The sequence below is a fragment of the Pongo abelii genome, chromosome 19 (assembly GCF_028885655.2).
Source record: "Pongo abelii isolate AG06213 chromosome 19, NHGRI_mPonAbe1-v2.0_pri, whole genome shotgun sequence".
NCBI classification, from domain to species: Eukaryota; Metazoa; Chordata; class Mammalia; order Primates; family Hominidae; genus Pongo; species Pongo abelii.
Window position 1 is genome coordinate 9,848,000 of NC_072004.2, and position 13,744 is coordinate 9,861,743.

Sequence of the window (13,744 nt, forward strand, 5' to 3'; positions counted from 1 at the left end):
ATAATCCTTCTCCTCCCAGAACCTCTGGACTAATGCCTTGTAGCCTCCTTCCCCTTTCCAGTTCTGACATTGTGCAATCCTAGAGTTCTCTATCCTGCTGTGTCCAGGTCAAAACTGTTGGAGAAGCCTGGTGTAATCAAAGGGACTCCAGTTTAAGTACCAACTCCTACTCACACTTCCTGCCCTCAGTATCCTCATCTGTACTATGCAGATAATAACATCTCCGTGAAATAATGACGGCAGAGTCTAGCATGGTGCACGGCTCATAAGTGTTTATTCTCACGTTTGCTCTCCACACAGAGGTGTGCTCTCTGGCAGTGGTGATTGTGTCATCTCTGTGGCTAAAGTGGGGCCTGGAGGCATCACCACAACACCAGCAACTAGAGACTCCCCAGCCTCGAGAGGCTGCAGACAGGTCAGTCAAGAATCCAGGGCATCCATGCATTTTTCTGACCTCACCTTGGAACTTGAGGCTAGAGAATAAATGGGCCTTCAAAGCAACAAATCCAGGGATCTTGGAGAACCCACTGATGGAGTTCCTGGGTATCCCAGGCCCTGGAGCTTTGAGGAGGCAGTGGGGGGCCGGTGGGTAGCCCTTGCCTAACCTCTGCTCATCAGCTGGCTGCCCTTGGGCAAGCTGCTTCCTGTCATTGGGACTCCTTTTCCTTGTCTCTAAAACAAGGGGCTTTAGGGCCATCTATGGCTCTGCCATCACCTCTTAATATATTGAAGCTGAACTCATCATTGTTCCTTGAAACCCCAACTCTCTGTATTTCTCATCTCCATAGATGGCATTGCTATTCACCCACCGCCCAAGCTACAGGCCTGGCTGCCATTCCTGCCCTCCCTCCCCCTGCCCCCTCAGCCAGCCAGGTGGATGCTACCTCCTAAATGTGTCCTCACTGGGTCTGGTCCTCTCCATCCCATTGCCTTTCCCCCGGCCCAGGCCATCTGAGTGGCTGCAAAAGCTTATTCATCAGGCTTCCTGTCCCCAGGGAGCCCCCAGTCGCTCCGCTCTGACTTATTTTAGCCTGCTGGGGACTTCTTTTACAAACATAAACCCCTCCTACTTCCAATTCCACAGTGGCACCGGTGTCCCCATGGGGAGCCCCCAAGTGCTTACCACAGGCTGCAGGGAGGGCTTTGCGTGGTCCAGCCCCCGCCTACCTTTTAGATTCAGCTCACACTTTGCTCTCCCTCCTCCTTCTACCCTCCAGCCACCCTGACCTTCTCCTGGAACTTGAGATGGTCGTTCGTGCCTCAGCGGCTCTGTGTTGGCCGCCTTCTGTTTGAGACTTCCCCACCCCGACCCTGTACCCCACCTTGTGTGCAGCAGGTCTGAATTTAAATCTCCCTTCGTCAGGGATGTGGTCCCTGATCCCCCCTGACAAGTCAGCCCCTTCCACTGTGTCCTCCCCTGGTGCTCTGCACGTTTCCATGGTAACCTGGGCCACTGGTCATGGCTCCTTCCAGGTTCATTGTCCCCTCTGGACCATGAGCTCCATGACAGCAGGACCGCGTTAGACTCATTCCACACCAAAGCAGCCCAGCCTAGGGCTGCCATCGCAACACAGCCTTGTCTTTGAGGTGTGACGGATAGAAATCATTTCCTTTTCCAGTTGAAGGATGACCAGCAGCCACGTGCCCAGCTCAGCTTGTGTTTATTGGAAACTGCTTACCCAGCACTCCACAAAGGAGCTTACAGCAGGGTGACACTTAGGACTCCTATGGCCTAATCCTGGGATTAGCACAGGGCCATGGGCTGGTGGGCAGAGGGAGGGGTGGGACCGGGCATGATGGGAGGCAATGCTGAAGACCCAGGAAGAAGGAACCAGTGGGTCACTACAGATGCTTCAGTTTGGCAGGGAGCTGTGCTGTGGGCTTGTGTGCAGGCCTTTCTCTTGGCCCTGGGGTAGATGTGTGCATGTGTGTGTGTGTGTGTGTGTGTGCGTGTGTGTGTGTGTGTGCAGGTGCTCACGGGTGTTACGTGAGTGGTAGGTGGAGGGAGGACAGCTGAACAGTTGGCATCAGGCGTTCTTCATCTTTTCCTTCACTTTTTGAGGCTCAAACTGGATCAGTCGCAGAATTTCCTTATTGGCCAGTGTTCCCTCAATGAATTCTTTCTCCGTAAGTTTATCTGTGCATTGGAAAAAAAATATATACGTACATAAAACAGTCAGGATTGATAGCCAAGTGAGCTGCGATGAGGCTGACATCTAGCCAGTATCCCCAGTGTGAATGTATCTATTATGAGAATATTGAATACTCAGTGGCCCTGCGTATTCAATATTCCCCCACCCCAGTCCAGATACCCACCTCCTTTCCCATGACCTTTGGAGCTCCCTGGAGAACAGCAAAGAGCGGTGAATGACTGGCACTGGGGGGGGCCCCGAGATGCCAGTCTTGTGCTATGTGCCTCTTCCGATTGGCTGGTGCCCCTGCCTTGCTGGTTACTAAATACTTCAATAATTAATAACTATTAATTGTTATTCTATTTTCTATAGTAGCTCAAGTTTCCAGGATCAAGTTCAGGAGGAGCTTCTGGGGGTCTGAGCATAGCAAAACAATCTGGATGTCAGGCCCAGAGTCTCAGCTGAGAAGCAGGGAACAACAACCCTCCAGAAATAGGAGTGAGAAGTGAAGGGCCCAATGAGATCATGCCAGGGGGAGTGTGGCTTGCAGAGAGGTCTCTTTGGCACCTGCAGCACACAGGCAGCCCCATGATTCCTGGCTGACAACCGCGCCATGATCCCTTCCTATGCATCCATCCCTGCGTCCCCCAGTCTCATCTGCTTCCTTATTTGGGATCAGGACTGAGAGACAGCCTTGTTGCAGCCACATCCGGTTTTCTGGTGTTTTTAATCAGGTGGCTAACTGTATTCAGATCAGTCCAGTTAAATGCATGGTCCTGAGCCCAGATGCCACTGTGCTTGGAGCCGAGGCCACCGCAGGGAGTGGAGGTGGGGTGTACAATAGAAGAGAGTGAGATGAAGTCCCTCCCTGGGAAACTGTTGATCTGGCAGGGAAGGCAGTCACACACAGAAATACCTCTAGCATGAGACAGATGCTCCTTTCTGTTGTATGTTCACGGTGCCTAGCACAGAGTTGGTGCTCAACAAAGCTTTGCTGAACTGAATGTGATTTCTGACTTATGTTCTGGGCCTTTTGGATACCTTTAATCCCTTCTGGGTTAGGATCCAGGGTGTCTTCCTGCACAAGTCTGGGTGGTAAAATTTGGGTTTTAACTTGCCAGCCACCCCACAGAGAGTTCACAGAGAGCTTCAAACTCCCACCATCAAAGCCTGACTCTGCCCTGAGGCATTGTCTCCAGATGGGCCACGTGGAAACATGTACAACACATCACGAACAGGAGTAACATGTCGACCTCGGGGCTTCTGACATCATCCCCTCCTGGGATGTTCACCAGGGAGGTTTTCAGATGAGCAAAAAGCAGAACACAGGGCTTGACACAAACAGACCCAGAGGGAGGTCACGAAGCCAGTTAAGGAGCCAGTGGGGCAAAGTGCCAAAAGAAGGCATCTTGGCAGCCAGTGTCTGTGCAAGGAGGAGAAAGTGCTCAAAGGAGAGGTGCCAATCAGGGCCAATGAGGGAAAGGTGGGTAAAGTACCAAGGCGCGAATTTAAGGAGGCGCTCACTTTCAGGTCCTGTGAGTGCATTGTTGACCCCTGAGAATGAGCGCCTCCTTAAATTCTGTATCCTACATCCCTCCTACACCAATGACCTTCGTGCTTCTCTTATTTCATCATTTGTTGGCAGATTAGGAGGAGCAGGGTCATCTCTCTCTGCCATTATTTAGCATCCTGATCAGGATTTTCTTCTTGATCCTTGGTAGCAGACTGCCTCCAGAGGTCACCAAAGGGGTTAATACAGGACCCTTGGATGTGTTTGGGCCATGCTGTGTTTTATCAATTGAGACACACTGGATTTTAAAAATCTCCATGGCTGGCTTCTCTTAAAAAAAAAAAATCAGATGATGTCTCAACCACGGGTTCCATAGTCCCACATGGAATATGCTGGAAGCCATCAGACCAGAGGTGCACCCTCTGCTGTTCGCCAATCCCCACTGCTTGCAGATGACTGTCCACATAACGCGTTTTCATCATTCCTGCCCCTCCAGCCATACGTGTTTGCAGCCGCAGCCTTATACCAGCTCCTTTACCGCATCCTTCTTGTGCTGGCCGTGAGCATCACAGACACACAGCCCCAGCAGCCGAGGGCTGGAGTCCATCACTGCCTACAATGCAGGATCACACTTCCTGAAGGCTGCTTCCAGCCACTGGCTGACAGGACAGGGGCACCAAGACTGACAGGGGCACTGAGGACACCCCATCGACTCTGTCAACACTTCCTCAGAATGCACTGCAGTCTCGGGCATTACTTACCTGACACCTTCCTTTCTTTCCCTCTCTCCCTGCCAGGGGTCAGATCTGCTTGGCAGTCTGATAGCTTTCCCAGCCTCCTCTCGATCCCAGCCTGTTTTCCTTCTTCAGCCTTTCCTCCCATAAATCTCTTGCAATCTCATTTAAATCTAATCCTATCTTGGTGGTGTTTCTCAGAGGACCCAAACCAACTTCCCACAGTAAAACCATAGAAATATAGATCCCACTGACTTGGGACTTGATATTAATTCAAAGCTAGGGTGAGCTGAAGTTTGCTCTTGTTCTAATTGTACAGAAAACAGTTGTGGCTGCCGCCCACCCTTAAGGCCATTCCTCTGTCGAACGCTTCAGACAGCTCTGAAAATGCACAATGGAATGAGGTGTCCCCCGTCCTGCCTGGACACTGTGACTCAGAAGAATAAATCTTGTTGGGGTTTCCAGGAAACAGCCCATGGTTGAAAAATCAAAGGCAATGAAGGAAAAGGAATTCACCGTCATCATTCTTTCCGAAGTACTTCCAGATCTTCTCAGCTCGCTTTTCTGGTGTGTTTTCATCATCTGGAAGGAGCTTCACGTCCTCGGGAGTGATCATTTTGAAAATAGCCTGTACCAAACAGAAAGAAAGAACTCGTTAGGAGGAACTTTAAGGGGCTGGCAACCCTGGAAAATCCACATCTTACACTGTACACAAAAATCTACTCAAAATGGATTAAAGACTTAAACATAAGACCTCAGACCGTCAAACTGCTGGAGGAAAACAGGGGGAAAGCTTCTTGGCACTGGTCTTGACGATAATTTTTTGGATATGACACCAAAAGCGAAGGCAACATAAACCAAAATGAACAAGCAGGATGACATCACACTAAAGAGCTTCTCCACATCAGAGAAAACAATGAACAAAATCAAAAGGTAACTTACGGAATGGAAGAAAATATTCACAAACCATATATCTTATAAGGGGTTAATATCAAAAATATATAAGGGGCCAGGTGTGGTGGCTCACATCTGTCATCCCAGCACTTTGGAAGGATGAGGCAGGAGGATCACTTGAAGGCAGGAATTTGAGACCATCCTGGGCAACAAAGTGAGACTCCATCTCTACAAAAGAAAATTAATTAGCGGAGGTGGTAGGCATGTCTGTAGTCCCAGCTACTCGGGAGGTTGCAGATCACTTGAGCCCAGGAGGTCTAGGCTGCAGTGAGCCATTTTTGTACCTCTGCACTCCAGCCTAGGTGACAGAGCAAGACCCTGTCTCTCTCTATATATATAATATATACATTATATTTAATATATAAGGAACTCCTACAACTCAATAGAAAAAGAACAAATAACAAAATTGAAAAATGGGCAAAGGAGGCCGGGCGTGGTGGCTCATACCTGTAATCCCAGCACTTTGGGAGGCCAAGGCGGGTGGATCACCTGAGGTCAGGAATTCAAAACCAGCCTGGCCAACATGGTGAAACCCTGTCTCTACTAAAGATACAAAATTAGCCGAGCGTGGTGGTGCATGCCTGTAGTCCCAGCTACTCGGGAGGCTGAGGCAGGAGAATTGCTTGAACCCAGGAAGTGGAGGTTGCAATGAGCCAAGATCACGCTATTGCACTCCAGCCTGGGTGACAAGAGCAAAACTCTATCTAAAAGAAAAAAAAAAAAAAAAAAGAAAGAAAGAAAATAGGCAAAGGACCCAAACAGACATTTCTCCAAAGAAGATGCGCAAGTGGCCAGCAGGTATCTAGAAACATCACTGATCACCAGGGAAATATAAATCAATACCACAATGAGATATCACCTCACGCCTGTTAGAATGGCTGTAATAAAAAAGACAAGAAATAACAGGCATTGGCAAGTGTGTGCGACAAGGGAACCCTGGTCCACTGTTGCTGGGAATGTAAAATGGTACAACCATTATGGAAGACACATCAGGGACTTTGGGTCACCTCCATCACGATGTCCCTCTCTCAGTGCCCGACCAGCCCACGGGAGCAGACAGCAGTTATAATACAGATGTACAGGCCCCCACCTGATCTACTGAATCAAAATTCCTGGGGGTAGGACCTGGGCATCTGTATTTTTGAGGCCCTCATAAGGGACAGGGAATTCAGGGAAGAGGCAAAGAAGACTTTTGCTTCTTATTTTGTACCTTTCCGTACTGTGATTTTCTGGCCATATAGACATATTAATTTCACTTATTTAAAAAAATGAAAATAAGAAAGAAAAAGCTTCCTGATGAAAATCTTACAGCAGTCCTGAGGTTGGAGTTTGGGAATGACTACTTCAGACCCTACTACCCAGAGGTTTTAGAATAGTAAACCTCTTCCTCTGGGTTCATACTGTACCTCAGTTGCTCAGTAGGACTGGCTTATGGCAATAATGGCTAACATTTGTTGAGTACTTAATAGGTGTCACTTTTCTTTTCTTCTTTTCTTTTGTTTTATTTTTTCTTTTCTTCTTCTTTTTTTTTTTTTTTTTTTTTTTTTTGAGACAGGGTCTTGCAATGTCACCCAGGCTGGAGTGCAGTGGTGTAATCATGGCTCACTGCAGCCTCGACACGCTGGGCTCAAGCAATCCTCCCACCTCAGCCTCCTGAGTAGCTGAGACCACAGGTGCACACCACCATGCTCAGCAAGTTTTTCTGAATTTTTGTAGAGACAGGGTCTCACTATGTTGCCCAGGCTGGTCTCAAACTCCTGAGCTCAAGCAATCCTTTCACCTTAGCGCCCCAAAGTGCTGGGATTACAGAAGTGGGCCACTACGCCTGGCCTAGGTGTCACTTTTCTAAACATTTTTTATGCCTAATCTTCAAAATAACCTTATGAAGAAGGTATTATTGGTCCCATTTTATGGATGAAGAAACTGAGACAACTAACTTGCTGGAAGTCACCCAGCTAGAAGTAGAAGAGTGGAGATTTGAATGCAGACATTTTGATTCTAGAAATGGTATCCTCGTGTTGTGCCATAGCCCACTCACCTCCTTATCACTGGAAGGCCTTGGAGATCATTGGCCAAGGCTGGGGGAGGGAGAGGGAGGCATCAACAAGAACTTTTCAAAGGTCTTCCCATGGTACAGGAAGCCTCTCATTTAACCTTCTGCTCAAGGACGGATTCAGCAAAAGGCTTAGCTTTGGGCTCAAGGATCCCATCCTTCTCACCTCCCTCCCCTCTAATAAAGCAGTTGGGTATGCAACGTAGGGGAAGCATGAAGTGCCTCCAGACCTGTGAGATCAGGGAAAGGGACAAGAGGGCTCCCTGCACCTTTCTAGCTCCAAGTTTCTGTGATTCCAGTGGCTCAGGAACACCAGCGCTGGCTGGGTCCAGAGGGGACACCCAAAGCGTTAGGTCCTTGGATGCTGAGGGCAGGCAGGTATGTTGGGTGGGAGTTGGGAGGTTACTGGCTCTGGCCAGAGCCTTCTGCCTCCCTGGAGACACTTGTGAGCAGGTCAGGCAGGGGCAATAATGGCTGTGAAATTATCCTGGAGGGAAGGTCGACAGCTTTGAGAAGTTTCCCTTCAGCCCCCTGGTGCTGGATAAAGGAGCAAAGAGGCCAAAGCCAGCAGCCCAGGGCAGCAGCGTCGCTGGCAGCACTCAAAGCCCTGAGCTGGATGCAAGTGTAGGTGGCTCCTACACTCTTATCCATCTGTGCAGGGCCTTGGGCAGCATGTGCAGGTGTGCCAGCTAGAAGCTGGGAGTGACTGCCTGCCCACCCCACTTCCAACACGGAGGGACAGACCTTCAGAGGCTCGGGAAAGGCTGCAAAAATAATCAAATCCTCACCCTGGGCCCAGGAAGGTTATATGGTTTTCCCACAGCAACACCGCTAGTTGGAGTCAGAGCTGGGACTAGAACCCTTCACTTTTGACTCCCTCAGTCAGTGCTCTGCCCATGAACTTGTAACCTGGTGAATAGCAGAGCCTTCTGCCACCTTGCATGGCCCCAGCCATTGATGGAGTCTCCCTCCGTCCCTTTCCTTTCTTCTTTCTTCCTTTCTCTCCTCCTTTCCTTCTCCTCCCGCCCTTCCTTCTTCCCTTCCCCTCGCTTCCCCCTCTTTCCTTCCTGAATCCTACCTTCCCTCTCTCCCTCCCTCATTTCCCCCTCCTCCCTTTCCTCCTCCTTTTATTCAATGAATATCAATTTGTAGGCTTCTGCTGGGCCCCGCATTGTTTATGCCACTCTGAAGACTTAGTCCCTGTCCCAGGCCACCCAGAGACCCCACAGCCAATCCGAGGGAGCTTTCTCTGCAGGCTGTGCCAAGATAACAACGAGAGAGACACACGCGTGCCGGAATGGGAGGCCCAAGCTGAGCATTGAGGATAAGCCCATGGACCACAAGCTGCATGCTCTGCTGTTTTATTTATGATTTCTCCTAATAACCGTGGAAGACTTTTGTGCATTTGTAATCATGCAAATGAAAGCATGATTGCCAATGCACACAAAGTTATTAACATCTGAACAACAGTCTCTACTAACAGGAATGGAATTAGAAGAATTAAGTAAGTGGCAGGCGCAGGGGGACTGAAAAAGAATAAGTAAAAAAAAATATCAAATGAAGGAAATTAGAACTGGTATAATAGGAAAGAAATGGAAACAACCTAATGTCCAAAAACATAGGAATGTTCAATAATTTCCACATTTCCATAAGCCAGAATTCCAAGCAGCTATTAAAAGTGTTTTGGAAGAGGTTGGATGCAGAAGCTCACGCCTGTAATCCCAGCACTTTGAGAGGCTGAGGCGGGCAGATCACCTGAGGTCAGGAGTTCGAGACCAGCCTGGCCAACATGGCGAAACCCCGTCTCTACTAAAATACAAAAATTAGCTGGGCGTGGTGGCAGGTGCCTGTAATCCCAGGTACTCGTGAGGCTGAGGCAGGATAATTGCTCACACCTGGGAGGCAGAGGTTGCAGTGAGCTGAGATCACACCACTGTACTCCAGCCTGGGTGACAAGAGCAAAACTCTGTCTGAAGGAAAAAAAAAGTGTTTTGGAAGAATATGTAATGATATGGAAAGCACTCATGATAAAAGAGTAACTGAAAAATGTATGATAAAAAATCATATGTGAATATGTCATAGCTTTAACATTATTTAAAATTATATAGGTAAAAGACTGAAAAGGTATATACTGATATACTAAGAAAAGTTTTCCCTGGATGTTGGAATTAGAGGCAATTTTTAGTCTCTTTTCCCTAGGTTTCTAAATTTCGTGAGTTACTTATATATCAGATAAACCATTTTCAAGACACCTACGAGGTTGGTGGAAACGTAATTGTGGTTTTTGCCATTACTTTCACGACAAAGGATCTGACACAAGGACAGTATGGACAGGGGAGAAGGCGTATTGGGAACCATATGGAAGCGTGTGCACCTCACAGGGAAACTGTCAGGAGCTGGGGAGCCACGCCGCGCGTGGGAAGCGGGGGCTCATGGGCGGTGCAGCGACCCGCCCCGCGCTGGGGAGAAGATGAGGACTAGAACTCAGAGTTCATGCCCCCAACTTTGACCTCTTTCTACTTTATATGAGAAGCATATTGTGTGTTTAGAATGAACAGTGATTCAACTTGAATGTGTACTGCTGAAAATTTCAAAGGACATTTTAATAAAGGAAGGAAGAAACAAAGGATGGAGAGAAAGAAAAAATGTAAATATAGTCACGTGTCGCTCAGAGACAGGAATACACTCCGAGAAACACATCTTTAGGCAAGTTCTGTGTGGGAACATCATAGAGCATCCTCGCACAAACCCAGATGGTAGAGCCTACTACACCCCTAAGCTCCATGGTCCAGCCTTTTGCTCCTAGGCTACAAACCTGTGCAGCACGTGACTGTCCTGAATGTTGCAGGCAGTTGTCACACGATGGTAAGTATTTGTGCATCTAAACATAGCTAAACAAAGAAATCATGCAGTAAAAATACAGTATAAAGATAAAAAATGGGCCGGGCACGGTGGCTCACGCCTGTAAATCCCAGCACTTTGGGAGGCTGAGGCGGGCGGATCGCCTGAGGTCAGGAGTTTGAGACCAGCCTGACCAACATGGTGAAACCCCGTCTCTATTAAAAATACAAAAATTAGCCGGGCGTGGTGGTGCACACCTGTAATCCCAGCTACTCGGGAGGCTGAGACAGGAGAATTGCTTGAACCCAGGAGGCAGAGGTTGCAGTGAGCCAAGATCGCGCTATTGCACTCCAGCTCTGGGCTACAGAGTGAGACTCCATCTCAAAAAAATAAATAAATAAAAAGTAAAAAACCAAGATACAAAACGGTAGACCTGTCTAGGGCATTTACCATGAGTGGAGCTTGCAGGATCGAGAGTTGCTCTGGGTGAGTCAGTGAGTGAGCAGTGAGTGAATGTGAAGAACTAGGACATTACCGCACACTACTGCAGACTTTACAGATACACTTAGGCTACACTAAGTGCATTTGAAAAATAAAGTAACTGTGCTATGACATCACTAGGCAATAGGAATTTTTCAGCTCCCTTACAATCTTATGGGACCACAGTGGTATATATGGTCCATTGTTGACCCAAACATCGTGAAGCCAAGCATAACACGGCTGTATTAGGAAACACTCAGATTCCGCTCCGGGAAGACAATGAAGCTGTGGGCAAGTGCCCACCCCTCTATCAATATCAGCATCTCGGAGCACCACGCTCTCAGAGCCAGTGGCCTGCATCCCCCGCTCCACCCATAGCTCCACTCCCTCTGCAGCAGCCGCAGCAGGGGGCCCCCAGCCCGGAGTGATCCCGTGATCCCGGCACCGCCCAGCCAGAAGGGGAGAGGGGAGACTGACCATGACGATCTCCAGCACTTCATTCTTGCTGATGGTCCCGTTACCGTCCACGTCGTAGAGGGAGAAGGCCCACTCCAGCTTCTGGTTGGTCTTGCCCGCGGTGGTCATGTGCAGGGCGATGACGTACTCCTTGAAGTCCAGGGTGCCGTCGAGGTTGGAATCGAAGCTGCGGAACACATGCTGGGCGTAGGCCTTGGGGTCGGTGTCGGGGAAGAACTTGGCGTAGATGCTCTGGAACTGCTGCTGGGTGATGCGGCCGGTGGGACAGTCCTTCAGGAAGGACTGGTACCAGGAGCACAGCTCCTCCTCCGAGAACTTGGTGTTCAGCTGCAGCTCCTCCAGGATCTCCTTGGACAGGGCCCCACTTTTGCTGTTCCCCATGAGTGAGGAAGAGTGGGCAGCGGCTGGGGAGTCGCTGGGTGGGTGGGACGTGCGTGGTCCCCTGGCCGCAGGCTGGGGCTCAGGGCTGGTGTGAGCTGAAGACCGAGATGCTGGTGGCTTAGGAGGATTTGCGACCAGTTCTTCACAATCCTTGAAGGGAGGAGGGGCCCAGGAGCTTTGTGCAGGTGGCGGGGTAGGGTGGGGGATGGGGGGGGGGTGCTCCCAGAACCCTACTGAGATTAAAATAAAGAGCCCAGGGCAGGCAGGCAATTCATCTCGGCCTCCCGGGACGATACTAGAACAGGACAGGAGGTTGGAACCCTCAGAGCTGGGGCCTCCGGCACCCCCAGCCCCAGCCCTCTAACAGCAGCTGTGTTCCCTGTTTCTCTTCCTCACTAACTCTGAGCATCTCGGGGCAGGGCTGGCGTCTCACATCAAGCCCTAGAATGCAGTGGTTAGGAGCACAGACTCTGGAGCCAGCATGGGTTCAAGTCCCAGCTTGGCTACTTAACTAGCTGTGTGGCCCCAGGCGTGTTTCTTCACCTCTTTCCACCTGAGACACTCTTCTAAACCTTCACTGCAGTCACGTCTCAGCTTAAATGTCACCTGCTCAGCCAGGCCTATACTAACCCTCTATCTATAATAGCACACCCCCCACCGTCATCGGCACTCCCCATGTTCCCTCACCGGAATGAAAGCTCCGTGAAGGATAGGATTTTGTCTGTGTTGTTCCCAGATGCATTTCCATTGCCAGAACCTGATAGGCTTGGGCCCCCAGCAAGTCTTTCTTGAATAAATGGGCATCATAGCATCTACCACACTGTCATTGTGAGGCTGTGAGTCAATATGTGTGACACACTTAGAAACTGGCCCATGGCTAATGCTAAACACTGGTTTTGTTATTGTCCATCAGTCACAGGGAGTGAAGGTGAACTGCCTGAAGGGACCAGCAGGGGGCAGCCAGGCCTGTGTCACCTCGGGAAGGGGCTGCCAGTGAACGTGGTCACATGGGATGGTGAGGTTTTTTTTTTAATTATTCAAGAGAAATCCAAAAATCAGAATTTTTTATGCAATTTCCACACTTTTCAACTTTGGCAATTAATTCAAAATTTTAAAAAACATGGCCGGGTGTGGTGGCTCACGTCTGTAATCCCAGCACTTTGGGAGACTGAGACGGGCAGATCACAAGGTCAGGAGTTCGAGACCAGCCTGGCCAACTTGGTGAAACCTCATCTCTACTAAAAATACAAAAAATTAGCCGGGCATGGTGGCAGGTGCCTGTAATCCCAGCTACTCGGGAGGCTGAGGCAGGAGAATCGCTTGAACCTGGGAAGCAGAGGTTGCAGTGATCCGAGATCGTGCCATTGCACTCCAGCCCGGGCAACAGTGTGAGACTCCATCTCAAAAAAAAAAAAACAAACACGGTGTGAGCCAAACACAATCTATCTGCGGCTCCATGTCAGGCTGTAGGGCGTCCATCTGCAGTGGACTTGGAGTGAGCAGGCAAGAAAACATGTTTGCTGAGTGAATGGGTAAATAATTGAGTGGCCGGAGACAGGGAGCTGTGCAAAGGCAGGCTTCACTTCCCTGCAGCCAGCTCAACAGGGAGTATGAAGCACGAGGAAGTACCCTAGTGAGGACGCTGCACACCTGGATTCTTGTCACCCAGAGGGAAGGGAGAGTGGGCGTGCACTTTCCTTAGCAGAGCGCAGTGCTCGAGGGGACACACTCAGAACCCCAGCCTTGCCGCCATGGATGGAGGGTTGTCTCTTTTTGCTCTGGGGTGAGAATGATGAAGAATAAACCCCACAGTCTCCAGGCAGGTAAAGTGGTTTTTATTTAGATGGAGTCTCCCTCTGTCGCCCAGGCTGGAGTACAGTTGCGCGATCTTGGCTCACTGTAACCTCCGCCTCCTGGTTTCAAGCAATTCTCCTGTCTCAGTCCCCTGAGAAGCTGGGACTACAGGTGTCTGCCACCAGGCCTAATTTTTTTTTTTTTTTTTTTTTTTGCATTTTTAGTAGAGTCGAGGTTTCACCATATTGGTCAGGCTGGTTTTGCAAACTCCTGACCTCAGGTGATCTGCCCGCCTTGCATCTCGAAGTGTAAAGTGGGGATTTTAGCCTGCTAACAAACAGGCTAGTGGCAGCAGAAGGTAGGTCCCTGCTGCTGGCAGAAAGCCACC

General features: G+C 49.6%; 1 protein-coding gene across 1 annotated transcript; it reads right to left on the reverse strand.

The window, feature by feature from the left end:
* Positions 1 to 257: 257 nt before the first annotated feature.
* Positions 258 to 11,654, reverse strand: RCVRN (recoverin). Its single transcript, XM_002827027.5, has 3 exons — positions 11,182 to 11,654; positions 4,893 to 5,004; positions 258 to 2,137 (listed from the first exon to the last, which is right to left on the reverse strand). Exons 1-3 carry the CDS (start codon positions 11,560 to 11,562, stop codon positions 2,028 to 2,030), a joined length of 603 nt encoding a protein of 200 aa, XP_002827073.3. The 5' UTR covers positions 11,563 to 11,654; the 3' UTR covers positions 258 to 2,027.
* Between the last annotated feature and the right edge of the window lie 2,090 nt (positions 11,655 to 13,744).

Excerpts from the sequence above, each read along its gene's own strand:
- RCVRN (XM_002827027.5), bottom strand. The coding sequence starts at position 11,562 with ATGGGGAACAGCAAAAGTGGGGCCCTGTCCAAGGAGATCCTGGAGGAG. Across the intron at positions 5,005-11,181 it reads AAGTGCTGGAGATCGTCATG|GCTATTTTCAAAATGATCAC; the intron begins GTCAGTCTCCCC and ends TGTTTGGTACAG. Across the intron at positions 2,138-4,892 it reads CTTCGGAAAGAATGATGACG|ATAAACTTACGGAGAAAGAA; the intron begins GTGAATTCCTTT and ends TCCAATGCACAG.